The sequence below is a fragment of the Gorilla gorilla genome, chromosome 5 (assembly GCF_029281585.2).
Source record: "Gorilla gorilla gorilla isolate KB3781 chromosome 5, NHGRI_mGorGor1-v2.1_pri, whole genome shotgun sequence".
Taxonomy (NCBI): Eukaryota; Metazoa; Chordata; class Mammalia; order Primates; family Hominidae; genus Gorilla; species Gorilla gorilla.
The window spans coordinates 18161565-18181559 of record NC_073229.2 but is presented as its reverse complement, the minus strand read 5'-3'; the positions used below and the strand labels follow the sequence as shown (position 1 = coordinate 18181559).

Genomic DNA, 19995 nt, shown 5'->3' with positions numbered 1-19995 from the left:
GGCCGGCACGTCCCAGTGGCTTTCACCGGGGGGGACTTCTGTCTCTCACAGCAGCCTGGCAGCGTGGTCACACAGTCAGTGCCCAGGGCTGCCTCCATCCTTCTTCGCTGTGACCCTTCACACTGCCTTCTACTCAGGCTGGCCTCGTGGTCACTCGTGGCCTGGCTGCTGTCAGGAAGAAAGTCCAGTCCCCTCCCAGGAGCCATGACTTGCAACTCTCCTCCATCTAATTGGTCAGAACACATTCCATGCCTGTCCCTGTTGGCAACAGAGGTTGGGAGAGCACGTGGCTGCTCCTGTTTTCTGTCTTACCTTATTAAGAAAAAAGGATAGGCTGGGTGCAGTGGCTCACGCCTATAATCCCAGCACTTTTGGAGGCCGAGGCGGGCGGATCATGAGGTCAAGAGCGAGACCATTCTGGCCAACATGCTGAAACCCCGTCTCTACTAAAAATACAATATTTTGCTGGGCATGGTGGTGGGCGCCTGTAATCCTAGCTACTCAGGAGGCTGAGGCAGGAGAATCGCTTGAACCCAGGAGGCAGAGATTGCAGTGAACTGAGATCGCGCCACTGTGCTCCAGCCTGGTGACAGAGCGAGACTCTGTCAGAAAAAGAAAAAAAGATAGCAATCCTAGGAGGCAACTAGCAGTTTCTGCCTCAGATAAGGAAACTAGAATGAAATGGTCTTGACTTGCCCAGATTTACAAACCAGTGATGAGTCAGGCTGTCAGGAAACAATGATCCTGCACAGGATTTTTAAATTCCCTTGAATTTCTAGATAGTCGTGCCTTGGTATCCTCAGCGAAGGCTGGTTCCAGATCCCTTCATATACCAAGATCTGAGGACTCTCAAGCCCCTAAAAGTTGGCTTTCTATATCCTTGGACTCTCTATCCAGCCAGTTCCACCATTGGTGGAATTCATAGGTGCAGAACCTGGGGCATGAAGGGCAGACTGTACTTCTCATGGACTGTCTTCTTCTGGGGGCTGGGGAATTTTTGACTCATTCTATTCCTCCAAAGTTCAAAGTCCTATCTTAAGTTAATATATCATTGTACCTTACTTTATATATAACAAGGTGATTTAGAAAAGCAATGCTTTTTTGCAAATTAAATCATGCTTGAAATGAGTTAGGGAAGTTTATTATTTTTAATAAGTCAATTAAGATTCTATTTTAAATGCTTTATTTTTAATAAAAATATTTTAATTGGGCCGGGTGCTGTGGCTCATGCCTGTAATCCCAGCACTTTGAGAGGCTCAGGCGGGCGGATCACCTGAGGTCAGGAGTTCGAGACCAGCCTGACCAACATGGTGAAACCCTGTCTCTACTAAAAATACAAAAATTAGCCAGGCACGGTGGTACATGCCTGTAATCCCAGCTACCTGGGAGGCTGAGACAGGAGAATCACTTGAACCCGGGAGGCAGAGGTTGCAGTGAGCCGAGACCGCGCCATTGCACTCCAGCCTGGGCAACAAGAGCAAAACTCTCATCTCAAAAAAAAAAAAGAAAGAAAGAAAATTTTAATCGATTGGGTTTCTATTCGTCACAATTATTTGTATTTAAATAGTAACTAGTCTATAGCTAATTCTCCCTCACACTAAATCTTTAGAGAAAGGTATGGACCTGCACCACCTGCACAAAAGGCAGAATGTGAACCATCTCCACGTTTTACATGCACTACCTGGGAAATAATAATATTTGGATAGATTGCATTAAATAGATTATATGAAAATTGACTTTATGGGTTTATTTTTTAAAAGCTTTTTAAAATGTGATTACCGGTAAATCTAAGATTTCTTACATGGCTTCTGTTTGTGGCTGACATTATACACCTATCGGACAGCACTGGTGTGAAGGGAAAACTTATTGCACTTGATTTGGAATCAGAACCTAGTTCAATCTTCCATGCAGTCCTAAAGAAGCCGTGTAGTCTGTCTGACCCTAGAGTCTTAGTCTGTAAACAAGGAGCGGAACACATCTTCACAGTGATGTGGGTTAGGATACAATGAGATACTGTGGACCAAAGCACCTGGTAAACTGCAAAGCTCTGGACAAACATAAAGGATTTTTATTTGTTAAATTAATACTTGTGATCACTGGGCTACTATGATAATAATATATGAAGTTTACTATGTTCAGAGCTCTTTTCTATAGACCTATCCTAATGATCACAGCAAGCCTGAAGACAGGCCAGAAGGGATCATTGGGCCACCATCCACTGAATCACTTGCCTGAGATGAAGCAGGTGCAGGCAGGTTAGACATACCTGCCTCAAGTCAGTTATGTGCAAATGGAAAAAAATTATATGTTCAGTTTGAGAAGGCAGAGTCTGCTGTCAGGGTCCTATTCCTCATTCTTAAAATCTGCCATCAATTCAGTAACTCTGAGTCATAAAACAGGGATTGGCTTCAGGTCCTTCTTCAGGTCAGTGCCTTGGGTACACGTGGTCAGCCAGTGTGTGCTTCCCTGGAAGCCTCCGGACCTCGTTTGCCTGATTGTAGTATATCAGCCTCTGTGAAAATGCTCTGAAATAGTTACTTCAGAAGCTTCTTTGTAGTTTATTTTTAAACTTTAAGTAGTGCAACTGCAACCATAAAATAACTGATTTCATGTTTGATCTCTCACACAAGCCACATCACTATCTGCAGGGACGAAAGAACTGACCCCCAGTGCACCTTGCGAATGAATGAGCCCTAGGAAATAGCATGTCTGGAGTCAGCCAAGACATTGTCTAGCCAGAGGTCCTTGAAGAAGTGTCCTATCACGATAGACCTGATAACACTGAGTCAGTTTTTTAGCTATTCCGCGTGGACCTCTTAAGAGAAAACGTGAATCAATGTTTAGAGCACAAGTCGAGATTCCAGCTTGGAGTATTAGTATTTTAACCCAGCGTGTATATAAAATTCTTAGACTTTGAACAAGGACTTAGATTGTATAATCCTAACCTCTTATCACATAGCAATATAAGAAAATGTATATTTTCTTAAGATTTCCATAGTGCCAATCCCATGTGTTTGAGACGAGAAAACTTTTTTCTTTCCTTGTGACTGGGATAGGAAAATGCTGCATATCCCATTAAGGACATCAGGGTCAAGCACTGCCTCACTATGACTGTCCCTCGGCTGAGGCATTCTGTCTGATTAGAGCTTTGCTTCAGAGCTCAGAAACAGCTCACTCGAAAGCATCCTGTTTTCTTCTCATGCTGAAAATGGTTTCTGCCTCTTTTCAATTTGGATAATTCTGAGATTCTGAGAATTTTCTTTTTTCAGAAGAACTGGAATGATTTGTGATAACTTTTGACAGTCATCTAAATTGGATGACTCACTGACAATACACAGAGATAGAACTATTTCTTTTGAGAAAAAAGAAATAGTGAATGTGTAGACTATCACCTACTCCCGGTTCAACTGAAAGCACTCATTGAACTTTCTAGTATTCTGTTTCTACTTATTATATTAGTGTGGGTATAAAAATAAAATTAATAAGAAAGTTGAGTCCAAATTTTAATAGAAGAAATCTAAACAACCACACATGAACATCAACATTTACTTATTTGTTTTTTTAATTTTTGATTTTTTTGAGCCGGAGTCTCGCCTGTCACCCAGGCTGGAGTGCAGTGGCATGATCTCGGCTTACTGCAACATCCGCCTCTCTGGTTCAAGTGATTCTCCTGCCTCAGCCTCCTGAGTACCTAGGACTACAGGCACGCACCACCACACCCAGCTAATTTTTTGTATTTTTAGTAGAGGTGGGGTTTCATCATGTTGGCCAGGCTGGTCTCGAACTTCTGACCTCAAGCAATCCACCCACCTCAGCCTCCCAAAGTGCCGGGATTACGAGCGTGAGCCATCGCACCTGGCCAAACATCAACATTTAACGGCCCACGGTTGAATTTCAGATTCGATTGTCAATATTATAGTAATAATTATCATTGTAACATCTTAAATTTTCATACCTTCTGAGGTGGGTAGGTTAGATGAGTAAGGTCAGTAACCTAACAAACATTTTGCCTCTTTAAGTGCTTTCTGTGCAGTTGGTATTTCATCCTCTATTTCTTATTTTATTACTGTTTTAAGTATTCTTTACAATGCCCTCTGGTGGTTTCAAAGTGCAGTAATAACATGACATTAAAGTTGAGGCACTGTTTTAGCTTTCATTAAGTCTGGGTTCCTTTCCATAAGAAAATAAACTTGTCTTTTAAAAGATGTGTATAGATGTCACTTCCTTTCTTCTCTTCAGTTTTTTTCCCAAACTCTTTTAAAAATTAATGCATGTGTTGAAGAGAGGTTCTCAGTCCCAGTGTTTTGCGCACAACTGCTTGGTTGAGCCTTGAGCCTTCCATGTCTCGCTGCTCCGGATGAAGCCCGGCCTCCTAACCCATCTCTCAAGACTTGTGCTCATGTTTGTTGGTTGTGACACGCTGCTCTTGTCTCGCTGCTCCGGATGAAGCCCGGCCTCCTACCCCATCTCTCAAGACCTGTGCTCATGTTTGGTGGTTCTGACACGCTGCTCTTCTCTCGCTGCTCCGGATGAAGCCTGGCCTCCTACCCCATCTCTCAAGACTTGTGCTCATGTTTGTTGGTTGTGACACGCTGCTCTTCCTGTGCTCCTGCTTTCCCAGTGGTTTCTTGCCCACTCTGTGGGATGGGTACACTGTTGTCCTCTGAGAACTTGCTCCTCTCCTTCCCTGTTCCTTCAAAGGGCTGGTCCCTCTTGCCCTTCCCGTCTCAGCATCAACGTTCTCACAGTCTTGGGGGCCTTCTGTGACCATCCTATTTACAGCCGATCCCCCATCATGATTGTTCTCTCAGTTCTTCTTCTTTTCTTTTTTTTTTTTTTTTTTTTTTGAGATGGAGTCTCACTCTGTCACCCAGGCTGGAGTGCAGTGGTGCAATCTTGGCTCACTGCAACGTCCGCCTCCTAGGTTCAAGCGATTCTCCTGTCTCAGCCTCCCAAGTAGCTGGGACTACAGGCACGTGCCACCACGCCTGGCTAATTTTTGTATTTTTAGTAGAGATGGGTTTTCACCATGTTGGCCAGGACGGTCTCCATCTCTTGACCTTGTGATCCGCCCGCCGCAGCCTCCCAAAATGCTGGGATTACAGGCGTGAGCCACTGCGCCCCGCCAAATTCTACTTCTTTTATTCATGACACTTACTATTTTAATTATTTTATTTCTATACTTTTTAAAACCATTTTGTCAACTTTGACTTTCATGATCGTGTCTTCTGCCTGAAATATACACATAATGAGAATTCTGTCTTACTTATTCCTGTATCTTCCTTAACCTAGAGTAGTTCCTGGCACAAAGTGAAAACTTAAACACCCTTAGGAGCTAAGATTCATTCTAGCTTATCTTGAAATGCCATTGGTTGGGCATATTTTCAGGTTTCATTTTCTGACTTAATGTAGATGGAAAATGACTGTTTACAATCTATCTGATATAAAGATCCTGTACATCCTCTAGGTCATTATTATTAACATTAAATTTTGTTTAACAGTTCCAGAGATGTGGAAGATCTAGGAGACTCAGCTCATCCCAGAATATACTTCAGAATTAGCATTCAAAATATAAACTCATTATATCTGCTCCTCATTGTATATTGGCCTCTTAGAAGAGTAGAATTTTGAAGAAAATTTTTAGTCATATCTGAGTTTTATTTTAGTTGAATTAGATATACTTTGGAGTCTCAAGATTGATTCATTCTAAAATACGAAGTACAAAACATATGCCAAACCTCTGAAACTCAATGACTAGGAGATGACTTTTCAGACTGTGTTTCTGTTCCATTCCATTAATCTGGAAAATGTGGGGCTTGGGGCCATGTTCACTTGTGTTAAATATGTCTTCATAGCCAGTGCTCATTTTTGAATTTTACAATATGCTGTTTTCCCTTCAGCCATGTCAGTTTGAACAGTGCATCGTGTGTTCTCTGCAGTCACTGAAGGGGGTTCTGGAGTGCAAGCCGGGAGAGGCCAGTGTAAGTATTCCAGCTCCGCCTGGACTCCAGTTTCCCAGGGAGCCTTGGGAATCATAGTTGTAAATTTTTGACTCATCATATTGCAAGATCTTTTCTCCCTCTTCGCTTGCTTGTTCCATTTAGTTTAACTGCGCAGGTGTGCTGATTTCTGATTCCAAGCCAGGCTGATGCAAGTTAAAGTGTGAGTGCAGGTGTTGTAGGTGGAGTGGTTACAGTGATAGCACTTTGTGGACAGCTATTGATGGGCCTGGCTCTTGACCATCAGCCCAGGACTGCGTTGTCTTCTCCGGCCCAAGTCACTACAGAAAGGAACACCTCCCAGTAGGCCCACTCTTCACACGTCTCCTTTTCGAGGAAGGACACCACTCCTGCAGCAGCGTTCCACGTTTTAACTGTTTATATCTAACTTCATATACAAAAAGCCTTTGCTTAGCAAAGTCCAAAAATTTTAATCAAAATTCTTCCTTACAGGTCTTCCAACAACCTAAAACACAGGAGGAGGTTTGCCAGCTAAGCATCAACATAATGCAGGTAATAATAGAAAGCAGTAATGCTCAAAGCCTCAAATAATACTAAGCATCAGTCAACCCCTCTCCTATTTATAAGCTGCACATGACGTTCACCAAATATGTATTCTTTTTTCATCTTGTCTGTGTACATAATAGTTTAAGGTAAGTGGATAACAAAGTTTAATGTAAGATTAATTCCAACTTGTTTTAGCAATACCCAAATGTTTCATTTATGTTATGCCCCCCTTTTTTGTGTTCTCTTGGTACTTTCTATGTATTCTGTTAGAGCACAACGTAAATTAAATGATAATTAGTTGTTCACATTATATCTAGGGTATAAAGTATTGTTATTGGGACCAGTGCTTTGCAGGCACATAAAGTTGAGAATGTTGGTGAATGAATAAGAGAAAGTCTTTTTCCAGAATATATCTTTACAAACTTAATAATTGATCAAAACATAGGCACTTCTAATTGTCTACTACTTATGTGATGGATATGGCTGGGATATATATTTCTGTCATTAATGGGGCATATACAATATATACACATATTCATACATGCACACAACACCACACCACTAATGAGATATATAATTCTACTTTATGTAAAGTTGTCTTTAATGTCCAAATAGATTAATGTCTAGGAGTTCATTCCTCTGAGAGTTCTGAAACTTATTTTTTCACTTAGGTTTTTATATACTGTCTGGAACAGTTGAGCACCAAGCCCGATGCAGATATAGATACTACACAGTAAGTAAAAGTTAAATTAATCTCATTAATGCATTTAAGAGAATTAAAAATACAGGCTCAAGTTTTATGCTTGGTCTTATATCCTAAGACTTCTAGTAAGAAAGAAAGATTGTTTATATCAAATTAATAGTTTTTTTTATATTCGACCTATATTCTTTCCATAGTTTATCTTTTCAACTCATCTTTGCCTTATTAGAGACAAATCAAGCAAATTGAAGACATGATTAGCTTATTAATTATCCAAAGAACAGGTTTTATAAATAATAAAGTGTTAAATGTAAATATGTAACTCCTAGTTGATGATTTTTACAATTCTGGTGTTAGGGGGAGGCACCATTACTCTAGTTAGAGACTAAGCATGTTGGTAGAATTATGTCAAGCTTAGTTATTGGAGCTCCAGTGGACACATGTTAACTCTTGATGTTTATAAATCCATATGGTAATTCTTTTATAATGCTGTTGTATAGGACAGCATTGTAAAGTGCTGGTTTTTTTTTTAAGAAATCCGTTCTTTCTGAATTATACTTGGCATGTGTAACTTCTGTGTACTTTATGCTCTGACACAGATAGTACTGAAATAAATGCCTCTTATATCTTCAGTTGACAATTTGGGAATTTATCCATGTTTGTCTATTTACTGGTTTTGGCTTTTGCTTTTCAGTGTATAAAACTATCACCTCCCTAGAGACCCAATAAGTTTTTAATTCTTCTAGGTTTTCTTTGATTTGATTTCATATTTTCAGCTCATTATTTCACCAGGAATTGCTTGTTAGTCAGATCCCTAATATTATGGATTAAATTTCATGTTGCCCATGTTAACAGATTATCCATAGTGCCTTCTTTAAGCTGTTAACTGTTGAGTCTAAAACACTTATTAAAAGCTTCTGGCCGGGCGCGGTGGCTCATGCCTGTAATTCCAGCACTTTGGGAGGCCGAGGCAGGCGGATCACGAGGTCAGGCGTTTGAGACCAGCCTGGCCAACGTGGTGAAACCCTGTCTCTACTAAAAATACAAAAATTAGCCAGGCATGGTGGCGGGCGCTTGTCATCCCAGCTACTCAGGAGGCTGAGGCAGAAGAATGGGTTGAACCCAGGAGGAGGAGGTTGCAGTGAGCCAAGAACGTGCCATTGCACTCCAGCCTGGGGGACAAGAGCAAGACTTCATCTCAAAAAAAAAAAAAAAAGTTATGTGACTTTCACCAAATGTTTTCCATATAATTCATTGCATGTTTAAATTTGTGTATAGTTCATTGCATTTTTGAATTTGAGTGCTTTATTTGTAACTGTTCCTACTTGCTTCTATGTTCAGTCTCTCTGTTGATGTTTCTTCCCCTGACTTGTTTGGAAGTATCCATGAAGACTTCAGCTTGACCTCAGTAAGTCAGACAATAACTAGAAAGTAAACCATTTTAAAACTGTGTAACAACAATTTCACAAATCTAATGACTGTGTTCCTGCATCCTTGCTATAGCACGTGGTATAGGACCCTGTGCTGTGCTTTGGAGCTCTATTATGTGAAATTTTCAGGAAAGTATAATTTGTATGAATTTCACAATTAACACTTTTAGGTGGAGTTGCAATGTCAGTCATTCCATATACTGTCTGCATCTGTGTGGTTTCCGAGTGTTAAATGGGTGCCCTTGTAGTTCCTGGTGCTTGAGAGTTGCCAGGGTGGGTTGGGGAGCAGGCAGAGGACAAGGATGCCCACCTCCTCACAGCTCTTGCCTCTTCAACCAGAGTAGTTCTGCTTTTCTCTGTTTTATTTCTGTAAGTTCCCTCGTAGCCTTTTATTTGAGCACAGCCTCAAATAGAGACACACACACACACACACACACACTTATACACAAACAGATGTATGCATACACTGCATATATACATATGTATATATACACACACACTTTTTAAAATGTATACGTGTATTTGAGGAGATTCACAAACATATATTATCATGTGTATAAATTCATCTGTTGAAACTCAAACCCTAGCTATCATAAATAAAATAACCCTTTCTGGCCAGGCACGGTTGTCATGCCTGTGATCCCAGCACTTTAGGAGGCTGAGGCAAGTGGGTCACTTGAGATCAGGAATTCGAGACCAGCCTGGCCAACAGGGCAAAACCTCGTCTGTACTAAAAGTACAAAAATTAGTTTGGTGTGGTGTCGGGTGCCTGTAATCCCAGCTACTTGGGAGGCTGAGGCAGGAGAATCGCTTCAGCCCAAGAGGAGGAGCTTGCGGTGAGCCAAGATGGCTCCACTGTACTCCAGCCTGGGTGACAGAGTGAGACTCCATCTCAGAAAAATAATAATAATAATAAATAAGCCTCTCTGGTTTGTCATGAGTTTGAAGGGGGGGTGTGTGTGTGTGTGGTCTGTGTCTGTCTGTCTCAAGGTAAAACTGTTTGACCCAAATGTTCTACTATATATGTAAGTATGAATACCTAAATAAGGGATTTGGTATATTACAAAAAATAGAGTTTGGTCAAAGTAATTTAAAAAATTATTCTAGATTCAATTCCTTGGATGACCAGGTAGAGAATGATACCATCACTGAGATAGAAATTCAGGGAAAATGCAGGCTCACGAGAACCTGGGTTTTTTTTGTTGTTGTTGAATGGGTGACATACAGGTAGAGATATCCAGTGGGTGATTGAATGTCCTTGTTTAGATCCCAGGAGAGAAATCTAGATACAGATTTGTGAATCAGCAGTACATAAGCAATGTATAAGGCCTGGGAGTAGATAAGAACACTAAGAATTCTGGCTGAACAAAAGAAAAATGCTGGTTCTTCTGTTCACCCAGAATTGCAGGTGGAGTCGCCCCAAGAGTGGTGACAGGCCATCCCGAGCCACCCCGAAATGAGGTCAGCTGGCCTTCCAAAGCAAGAAGCATGAAATGCAGGGTGATCAGTGCAAAGCATTAGGGAACGACACACAGAGGGGGCGGCACTCGGTCCTCACAAGGAACAGCAGGGAGCGACGTCCTGCCTAGGTATGTCAGCAGTGAGGGGGCCTGGGTGTGGACTTCATGGGAGGATTTAAAGCATTTGCCTCAGGGCGGGGCTGATTTCTGCTATGTAGCAACGTGGTTGATCTCTGTGTTTTCCGCTATAGCTTAAAGAGCTTCATCAGTGCCTGGGAGGTCAGAGTCCCCACTTGGGTGCAAGCCTGCAGGGGAAGGCAGTCAGCTGGCCCAGTCAGACCCGCCAAGGCACTCTGTGCTCCTCCAACAGGGCGCGGAGAGAAAGCGAGGGAAGCTGGGGAACCCTACCCTCACTGGATGAGAGAAGGGCCAAATATATAAAAATAATGTTGAGGGTGCCAGTATTTATGGGCTCACCAGTAGCAGAGAGCCTCAGTTTGCCCTGAAAAGGGTGAATCAGAGAGACAGAAGGAAATCCAGACAGAGCAGCACTCCTGAGAGGGATGGAAAATCCCATTTAAACAAAGGAATGCTTAGCAGCCTCAAGGGCTGAGGGGCTTGTGGAGCATGGAAATGCGGCGGGCTAGGGGAGTCCTGTGGAGACAGGGCTGCAGGAGAGGGCCTCCCGAATGGAGACTGCTGGAGTCTTCCCCTTGCTGGCACTCTGAATCCTCAGGCACTCCCTCCTGGTGTGCTGTGTCCCTGCACTTGGGGTGGTCCTGCTCTTGTGCCTCTTCAGTGGGTGGAGCACAGGAGTCAGCCCTGGACTCCCTGTGACGCGGCAGCTCTCAGCTGACTCACATTGAGCCTATTCTCAGCTATCCCCCCAGGCACCTCACATGTGTCTCTGCAGGTTGCAGGGCCTCCTCTCTCCTGCCTTACTCTCCAGTGTTTTTTTGTGACCAAATTCAGTTCCTCTGTATTCTCCATTGAAAGCTATCTCATTAGATTTGGTGCATCTTCTTAGGGTCTTGTTCTGTTATCCAGAAGGGAAGCAGCTGCGGTAGGGAAGGTATCTAGATTCGGAGTCAGAAGACACCGGTTCACATCCTGTGTGACCTCAGGCACATCACTGAGCGGGTTCTCCTGAACAGAACTGTGATGGTGACCTACGTCACAGAGATGCTGTGGGGGTATCAGTGAGATAATCTAAGACCATATTCATCACCTGCACGTGCTACATTTGATGGGTGGGTTTGTTTTCAAACGTGCGTCTCCATCTTAGTCGTTAATAAGCTTTTGACTAGTCATCCACGGTCCAGAGTCTGTGCTGTTCAGTTTTTCTTTCCACTTTTGTTGCATCTGAATGATTACATTTGAGCAACAAATGTACTTATAGGAGTAAGACTTTAAATCACTCAAATAGCTTTTCTGTTTTTTAAGAGCCGTGCAAATTACAATGAGAAAAACAAAGAGAATTTACAGGGCAGAGAAGATGTGGCAGGCTCAGGTCTGCTAGATAAGGAGACTTGACTCTGGAAGGAAAAAGTAACTAAGGATTGATTTTCAAAACTGAGCAACCAGCTGAGGTTTTTGAGGCGAACAGCATGTTGAGGGCAGCTGATGAAATGTGAGGTTTACTTACTCCTTGTCCTTACAGGGACTGCATCATGGTGACTCCAGGCCCAGGGACTGGAGGGGAATGTAGCATCCTTGTCCCTCCCTCACCTGGGCGAGTTTCCAGTGCTTATTCACTGTTTTCCTTCTGGCCGTTTATTCACGAAACGTGGAGGAGTATCATACATAATACAACCCTATTTACCTTGTCTTATACCCCATTTCCTAGCCATAGAGTAACTCAAGGCCGTTTGCTTGTTTGAAGATCCCTTAATACTCCCTAGGCCTTTTACTTACGTTTGTTGATGACTAGAAACAGGTAGTGAATAGGCTACACACTCTGCCAGAAATAAAGATGGGGACATTCAAAATAAAAGAATCTAGAAAGTTTTTGGAAACTGCTGAGCTGAATGAAATTATTGGGAGATATAAAATACTCTTAGCAACTAAATTCAAGGATGTTATCTTTTTTCACATATCCAAAAAAATAGGAAGCTCTTTCCACATTGACTATATCGAATTACTTTCCTGTAAGTTATTCTGGTTATGCACAGAAAGAGCATGCAGAGTATGTGATGGAAAGTGTTTTTTGCCAAAGGTTTAGTCAAAGGATCTAACTCAAGGCTCTAGATTAGTCAAAGTTGTTCCAGAGAAGGCCCGCCTGCCTGCGGGAGCACGGGTTGGGTGCCTCGGTGAACCACACCAGCAGCAAAAGGGCAATTCCTGGAATTTTATTTACCAGGTAGTTTTGAACTGTGAAAGGACACTGTGTTTATCAGCATTTGTGTCTGGTAGTTTTCGTAAGAAATTACTTTAGGTGGACAGAACCCTGGAGAATGTAGAAGTAACTGGCTTGTACCCCTTCCTCTTGGCAACACTGACCGTGTCCTAAGGAGGAGTCCTCCACCCTCAGTGACCCTCACTCCCCATTAGAGGGAGATTATTCCTTGTTTTCTTCTGCAAACACAAGCAATTCTTAATGCCCTAGGTATTTAGAGGAGCCCGTCATACAGATATATGGCAGTATAATTCTCTTCCAGGTTATAAAAATTTATAAACTACTTTATAATAGTTTCTACATTTTAAATGTAATTAGTTATTAAAAATATTCCTGTAGCCTTTTCTTGTATACAAAGTATTAAGTAAACAATATAGTAGAACACTTTTCGTAAGCAACACTGATCCCAGTTCCCAGCTGATCCTAGTTAACGGGATTTTCTCAATCTGTTTTTCCATCCAAGCTGTTAAGTCTTAAAGGAAATATTTGATTCTTTAGTATATTACATGTAATTATTAGCAAATAGTAGAGTTGCAGGATTTTACTGTGTTTCTCTTTATGTTATAATATTGGGAAAGAAGCAGCCAAGAAAAGCAAAGCATTGGATATTGACGTTAAAGAGCAGAGATTATAATTAAACTTGACAAGTGTTAATCAGCTATTCTCTCTGGCACCATAAAGGTGATTTTCTAAACATTTGTTTTGCTTTTAGGAACAGCGCCTTTTGATAGTCCTAAGTAATTGCTGCTATCTAGAACGTCACACCTTCTTAAATATCGCAGAACATTTTGAAAAGCACAACTTCCAGGGAATAGAAAAAATCACACAGGTAAGCGAGTTCATGTAAAACGCACAAGTCGGTGGTTTTACCAGCTCAGTTTTCAAGCTGTTTCCTAGCCTGTGTTCTGCTAGCAGTGCCCATTCCCTCTGCGTGCCGCCCCACAGCCACACTGCTTCCCCGCCTTTACCCTGCTAAAGCTTTGGATGATTCCTTTCCTTCCCATGGTTCACCTTGAATGGTTAATTGAATACCCTTTTCTTTTCTCTAGAGCAGAGCTCCCTCAAGGCTAGAGCTGGTTTACTCCTCACCTGAGCTGTTCAAAAGTGAGGGAAGAAAATGAGGAGGGAAAGGCAGCAAACCCAGATCTTTCAGAATTATCTCATATTTGACTCCTTTTAGGTGAACGCTTTAGATACAGCCAGCAGCAAACTCCCTGAGCCTGCAGAAAAACCTCTTCCTGCTTATTCACACATCTCCTTCCTCTCTCCCTTTCTGTATGACCTCAGGGATGCTTTTGCTTTGCTGCTTTGCGCATGCATGCGTGCACACACAGCCGCTGGCTCAGAACAGCTGCAGGATGCTCTGCATCCTACCTGAAAAATATGTCCTCCCCACTCTCCAATCACTGCACGCAGAAAGGTTGGGCAAAAGGGAGTCCAGTAGAAATTAATGGAGTGAGTTTTCTTTTTAATGTTACACTTTGTTGTTTATATTTTTTTCAACTAAGCAGAAAAGGAAAAAATGAAGTAACCTTGTTGTTAAGGTTGATTGGTTCCTGGGCAGAGGTTTATCAGATTTCTCAGTAAAACTATGCTAGTACCACTTTTTAATGTCAGTACAGTTTTCTCAATGCAAAGAATGAGAACGATAATGATCTGGTTAATCTTATAATCGACATGTACTCAGGGTTACCTACTTTTTATAAATGGTGGTTCCATTTCATGAACTACATTGGGATTTTTTTTTTCAAAGAATGAAAATGTCAAAGTGGGCGGCCCTGTCTTGTTTTCCTGCCTTTTTGTAAAGATTAATCATCCTGATGAGAAATGTTGTGACTTAAGCCTTTGGGGCCAAATGTCTAGTTTATTTCCAGAAATTTTTGTGTTAAGAATTGCAAGGTGCTATCTTGCAGTAAAAAAGTGGCTATTTGTAGAAGGTGGTTGCTTTGTTTTTATACAACAACAATAATGACATGAACATATTTATTGGAGAAATGTTATTTATCATTTTAAAATATGTGAAACGATTAGGAATTGCATGTAAAAGAAGCAAGTCTGGTTTTCTCTAGGTTTTTTGCAGTACTAAGTAGGAACTGTTGCTTCACTTTATATCACTAAGAAGTAGAATTAAATTAATTTTTAAAAAGATTTTTTCATATCCTTCCTTGTCTTTGTCCAGATCATTTTGAGACCAAGATAATACAAGGGATCTGGAGATTTAGCAGTATAAATGGTAGGCTCTTTCCCACTCAGAATTTGGATATTTTTTCATCGACCATCTTGAATATTTTGAAATTCAGTTGTGTTTAGAATGAATAGATAGTAAACTAGATTTACATGATAACATTTGCACTGATTTTATTCATTTGTGAATCTGTTAATTTCATGATTCCAACCAAGTAAAGTCTATTTCTGGCATCAAAGGGAAAGGTCTGCTGACTCTGCCACTGTTTTTCATAGTTTTCCTTCCAAAAGACAAATAATTCTAGGGGCATCGATCCCAGAAGAGTCACAGGGCACAGGTCACAGTGGATGGCTTATTCATTCCCTCTCTGTTTCTGCACTTGAAGATGAGGGTCTCTCATAGGGGGACCTCATGTCACTGGGCGTGAGACCTTCTCTCAGACTCCTCTGGTGTGAGCCAGGGTTGGCCAAGTGTTTCCTCCGGGGATATTTCCTCCCGCTTTCTTACTGGTACTTACGCCAGGAAAGGCATTAAACGGCCAGTTTTTCATTCCCTTCACCTGTTCCTCACCTTGGAACATGGAGGTAAATTAGTCTTAATATAGGAACAGGAGACAAATAAATGTTTTCAGGGGATTATTAAAATGTAGTGATCAGTGACATTTGAAGCTAGAATGATTTTATACATACACTTTTATTTGGTGCATGAAATCAGGGATGGTATCATCAGCTCCATAATCTTCATAGGGAAAGATACCCAGAGAGGTCAAGGACTTGACCTGTAAGAGCACAGCAAGGCAGGACTCAAAATTACATTTTCTCATTCTAAATCCGGAATGCGTTCTGGTCCAGCACCATGCATCTTAAAGAATAAAACTGGTCTCATGATAATACAGTTGACCCTTAAACAACTCAGAGGTTGGGGTGCCAACCCCCTGTGCAGTCGAAAATCTAAGTGTAACTTTTGACCACCCCAAAACCTAACTACTAGTAGCCTCCTGTTGGCTGGAAGCCTTATGAATAAAACAGCCTATCAACATATATTTTGTATATCTATTGCATACTGTATTCCTGTAATATAGTAAGCTGGAGAAAAGAGAATGTTAAGACAATTATTAGGAAGAGAAAATATATTAACACTATTCATAAAGTGGAAGTGAATAATTATTATGAAGGTCTTCGTCCTCCTCATCTTCTTGTGGACTGGGCTGAGGAAGAGCAAGAGGAGGGGTTGGTCTTGCCGTGTCAGGGGTGGCAGAGGCAGAAGAAAATGCGTGTGTAAGTGGACCCACATAGTTCAGACCCCTGGAGTTCAAGGGTCACCTGTACACCAAAGAAATGAATATAGGACATGAAGCTGCTTGATTAGTGTACATTGTTTTGGCCTTTATGAAACCACATTGAATGATAATTCATGAGATCAGGGTATCCAAATCATCTTGTTCTACATTGTTCCTCCTTAAAAATAAGCCCCGTTATAAACCTTTGGTGGACTCGGTGCTGTTTGAATCCAGAAGTATGTGCCAACAGGGAGCGTCCTGCCATGTGCATGCATTTTCATTAGTATTGCCTGTACCATTTAGCTTTTGCTCAAGTCCTGGAGATGTCTCTTTCCAGTCATGCATTTTTTCTTCAACTTATAAAAGTAAGATCCAACCGTTATTCTTAAAAAGAAAAAATATTGGGAAGTCTAAACAAAAAATAAAAATTAAAATAATCTATAATGCACCAACCAAAGGTAGACACTACTATTTTAATATTTATAGTAACCATGACTTTATATATCCTATCTATATGTTATAAAAATATGAAACATGGTGAAAAGGAATTTGAGAAAAAAAGAAACATTTTTCTGAATTCATTTGACATTGTATTTTTCTACTGAATATATTCTATCATGAGTACTTTTCCATTTTTATTTAATATTTTTGTAAAATGTGTTTTATGGCTTTATAACATTTGTTAATGTGGGTATACATAGTATTTTTAACCTCTCCCATACTAGTAACCTTAAGGTTATTTTTAATTTTTTGTTGTTGTTACTGAGAAGTGAAGATAATCTTTGATCACATGTCTAATTACTTCCTCATGATAGAATCCTGAAGTAGATTCACAGCCCCAAAGGTACTTGGTAAATATTGCCAGATAGCTTTTTGGAAGCTGATCTCATCACATTTCTGTCATCTTTTTAATTACGATGTTTAATTTGATAGGTTAAAATAGGCTTTCATTGTATTTTAATTTGCATGCCTTTTTCTATTTAGGAGGTTAGCTCTTTTTCTTCTGTTTATTGACTATTTATATTCTAGAAGAGCTAATTTTGAAGGCTCTTAGAGAGTTAAGAAATATGTTGCAAATAAGTTGCAATTTAAGTGTGCAAACCAAATTTGCCACCAACCAAATTCTTTCATACCTTTGAGAAAGGAAACCAGAGCTGTATGGTTAATAAACTTCAGCGTATAATTTTATTGTGGTAGGTATAATTACATAATTCCAGGGAGTGCTTTTACATATATAAAATACTTTTTTAATCTGTCCCAGTCTTTAAAAAATAAGCATCTAATTCAGAATTTGTATACTTCCAGATTTTCACCTGACGAAGCCTGTAGACATTAAACAAGCCTGGCATTAAATTTTTAATTGAAGTTTTATTTTAAGCCTGTAAATCTCTTTCAGAAACTCCGGCGTGAAGGGTGTGGAGGGGCAGCTCCTTTTTCTTATATGTCCAGGGAAGTTCCTTTATGCGGAGCAGCTGATTCTAAAGAGTTTTGCGTTGCTTTAACTGCATGTACTGTATTTTACATATTTGATTATTGTAGCTTATTTGAATATCATTAAATTTCAAGTTGGAAACCATTTGAATACCTAGATGTGAGTGAGTACAGTTTTGTGTCTTCACTACTGTATTATCTCTATATATATGTGTTTCATTTTCCTTGTGTTATACGTATAAACAAAATCAGCTAAATTTTGTTTAGAGGCTATTTTATATAATAAATAAGTTGTAACTTAATCTGTTTCAGAGTTTAAGATCTTACAGACAGAAATTATAAGTTGATCAGATGTGTTTCTGCTTTCAAAACACTGAGCCTAATTTTTGACCCTATTTGGCTGCCTTGAGTTTCTTGTTCAAACAGGAAGGGAAAGAATAAACATACATACTTAGAGAGATACCCCATCAGAAGGACTCAGAGACCTTGTCATTTACAAAGTGCTACCTCCCCAGTACAGAAAGTACCTGAGAAAAGGTTTCACAAAGCAAGAAAGAACATAAGATTTCACATTCCAGATGCTGTTTCAGAGAGCAGAGGAAAGGCACCACGTCTCTTTACAAAGCTGGGAAGTGCAGGAAATAAGGCGTAAAACAGCTGGTTCTCCAGTTGGGTAGGGTGTGGCATTCCTAAGCCAAAAACTTTGAACGCAAGCCAACAAAATGTAGATAATTGTGTTACCATCCCCTGTATTTCTGTTCTCTGAGCATTTGATTTGTCTGCTTCCTCTTCGTACTCAGCAGTTTCTGTAGACGACCTCATCTGCCTCCACAGCTTCACCCATCACTGACGGATGCCCGTGATTCCCAAATTCTTTATTTTTGACCTGCATGTCATTCTGATACCTTCGATCTGTTTCCTACCAGACATCCTCCCTGGAAGTTTCCATCGAGATTTCAAAGCAACCTGGCCAAACCAGTCATCTTCCTCCTTCAAAACAGCTTCTCTTTTATGTGTTCCCTGACTTAGTAGCCACTGTGAATCACTGAGCCACAACTTGGGAATGGCTCCTTTTTTTCTGTTTTATTTATTCATTTTTAATTGACAAATAATAATTATGCATATTTATGGTGCACAATGTGATGTTCGACCTAAGCATACGTTATAGAAAAGTCGAACTAATTAACATATTCATCACCTCACCAACTTTGTTGAGGACATTAAAAATCTTTTACCACTTTTGAAATATACAATACATTATTATTAACTGTGGTTACCATGCCATGCCCTTTGATCAACACCTCCCCTTTCCCGGCCTCACTCTGCCCTCAGCCCCCGGTAACTACCATTCTACTCTCTGTTTCTATGATAATGACTTTTGTAGATTCCACATACAAGTGAGATCACAGTATTTGTCTTTCCGTGCGTGGTTTATTTCGTTTAGCATAAGGTCCTCCAGTACCATCCATGTTGCAGATGACAGAATTTCCTTCTTCTTTAAGGCTGTGTGGTATTCTATTGTGTATATGCACCACATTTTAAAATTCATTCATCCATTACTGGGAATTATTCTTGAGATCATTCCTCATGATGGTTTTTGCCAAGTCTTTCTTCTCAACTCAACCCCTGAACCATCTTCCAAATCCTTCTCTAACTCTCTAATTTGCTGTTCCTGTCCAAGCTTAGCCCTTTTGCATCATCCGACAGCCGTGGTGTTGTAGGAACCTTCCTAGCGGTTGCTTTGCTTAATGTCTGAACGTTTCCACTCTCTAGCTTATCATCCAGAGTGTCCAGGATGGGCTTTCAAAAACCCAGAGCTGCTCTTGTTCTTCCTCCTCCTGTGTTTCAGGACTCCGTACTGCCTGAAGAGCTGAGCGTAGGCTGGCGTTTGTGTAGGATTTTCATCTGGCTCTCTTGCCTCTTTCTCTCATGGCTTTTTGTCCCCTACTCCAACACCTTATCATTCAGCCTGGGCACCTGCTCATCTTTCCCTGAACATTTCATATACTTTCTCTGTTCATTCACTCATTCAATAAATACACATTCAATGCCAGCTTACTACGGTGCTCTATTGTAGGAACATTTATCTGTAGCTTGTGTTGTACTCTCTAGGCCCAGTATTTTCTTTATGAGGTGACGGTTAATGACTGGTCCAGTTTCTTAAGTGGTTATAGAACCATTCAGCTTTTTTATTTCTTCCTGTTAGTTGTAGTCATCTGTATTTTTCTAGGACTGCCTTTTCCTCAGTCAATCCGGACTTCACAAAATCTTGATCCTCCACCAAAGCCCACTTTAGATGCAGATGTCTCATCCTGTGTTAAGCCTGTAGGGCCTCTCCTCATCCATTCCCAAAGTGCAAAGTGCACCATATCGTCTTCTTTCTCCTTTGATGCTTTGTTCTCGGCACTAGAACAGCATGTCACACATTGCATTATGATTAGTTTAATGGGGATGCACTTCTTTTCTAGATGTACATTCTTTTTAAATGTTTTTATGTTAAATATTTTATCCATATAATAGAATAGATATCGCATAATGTAGGATGTAAGAGAGTGATAAAATGAACCCAGGTGCTCCCACACCACCAAGCTGAAGGAACAAAGCATCCC

The 19995-nt window shown here is 40.7% G+C and overlaps 1 protein-coding gene across 6 annotated transcripts in view; it reads left to right on the top strand.

Annotated features, from left to right (window-relative positions):
• EXOC2 (exocyst complex component 2) overlaps positions 1 to 19995 on the top strand; it is a 205147-nt gene that overhangs the window by 131083 nt on the left and 54069 nt on the right. For all 6 annotated transcript variants that reach the window (XM_031012319.3, XM_055391044.2, XM_055391043.2 and 3 more), the window contains 5 exons: positions 5901 to 5981; positions 6453 to 6512; positions 7178 to 7239; positions 8548 to 8614; positions 13204 to 13320. In XM_031012319.3, the coding sequence (XP_030868179.1) occupies positions 5901 to 5981; positions 6453 to 6512; positions 7178 to 7239; positions 8548 to 8614; positions 13204 to 13320 (387 nt within the window). The remainder of the gene's footprint in view (positions 1 to 5900; positions 5982 to 6452; positions 6513 to 7177; positions 7240 to 8547; positions 8615 to 13203; positions 13321 to 19995) is intronic.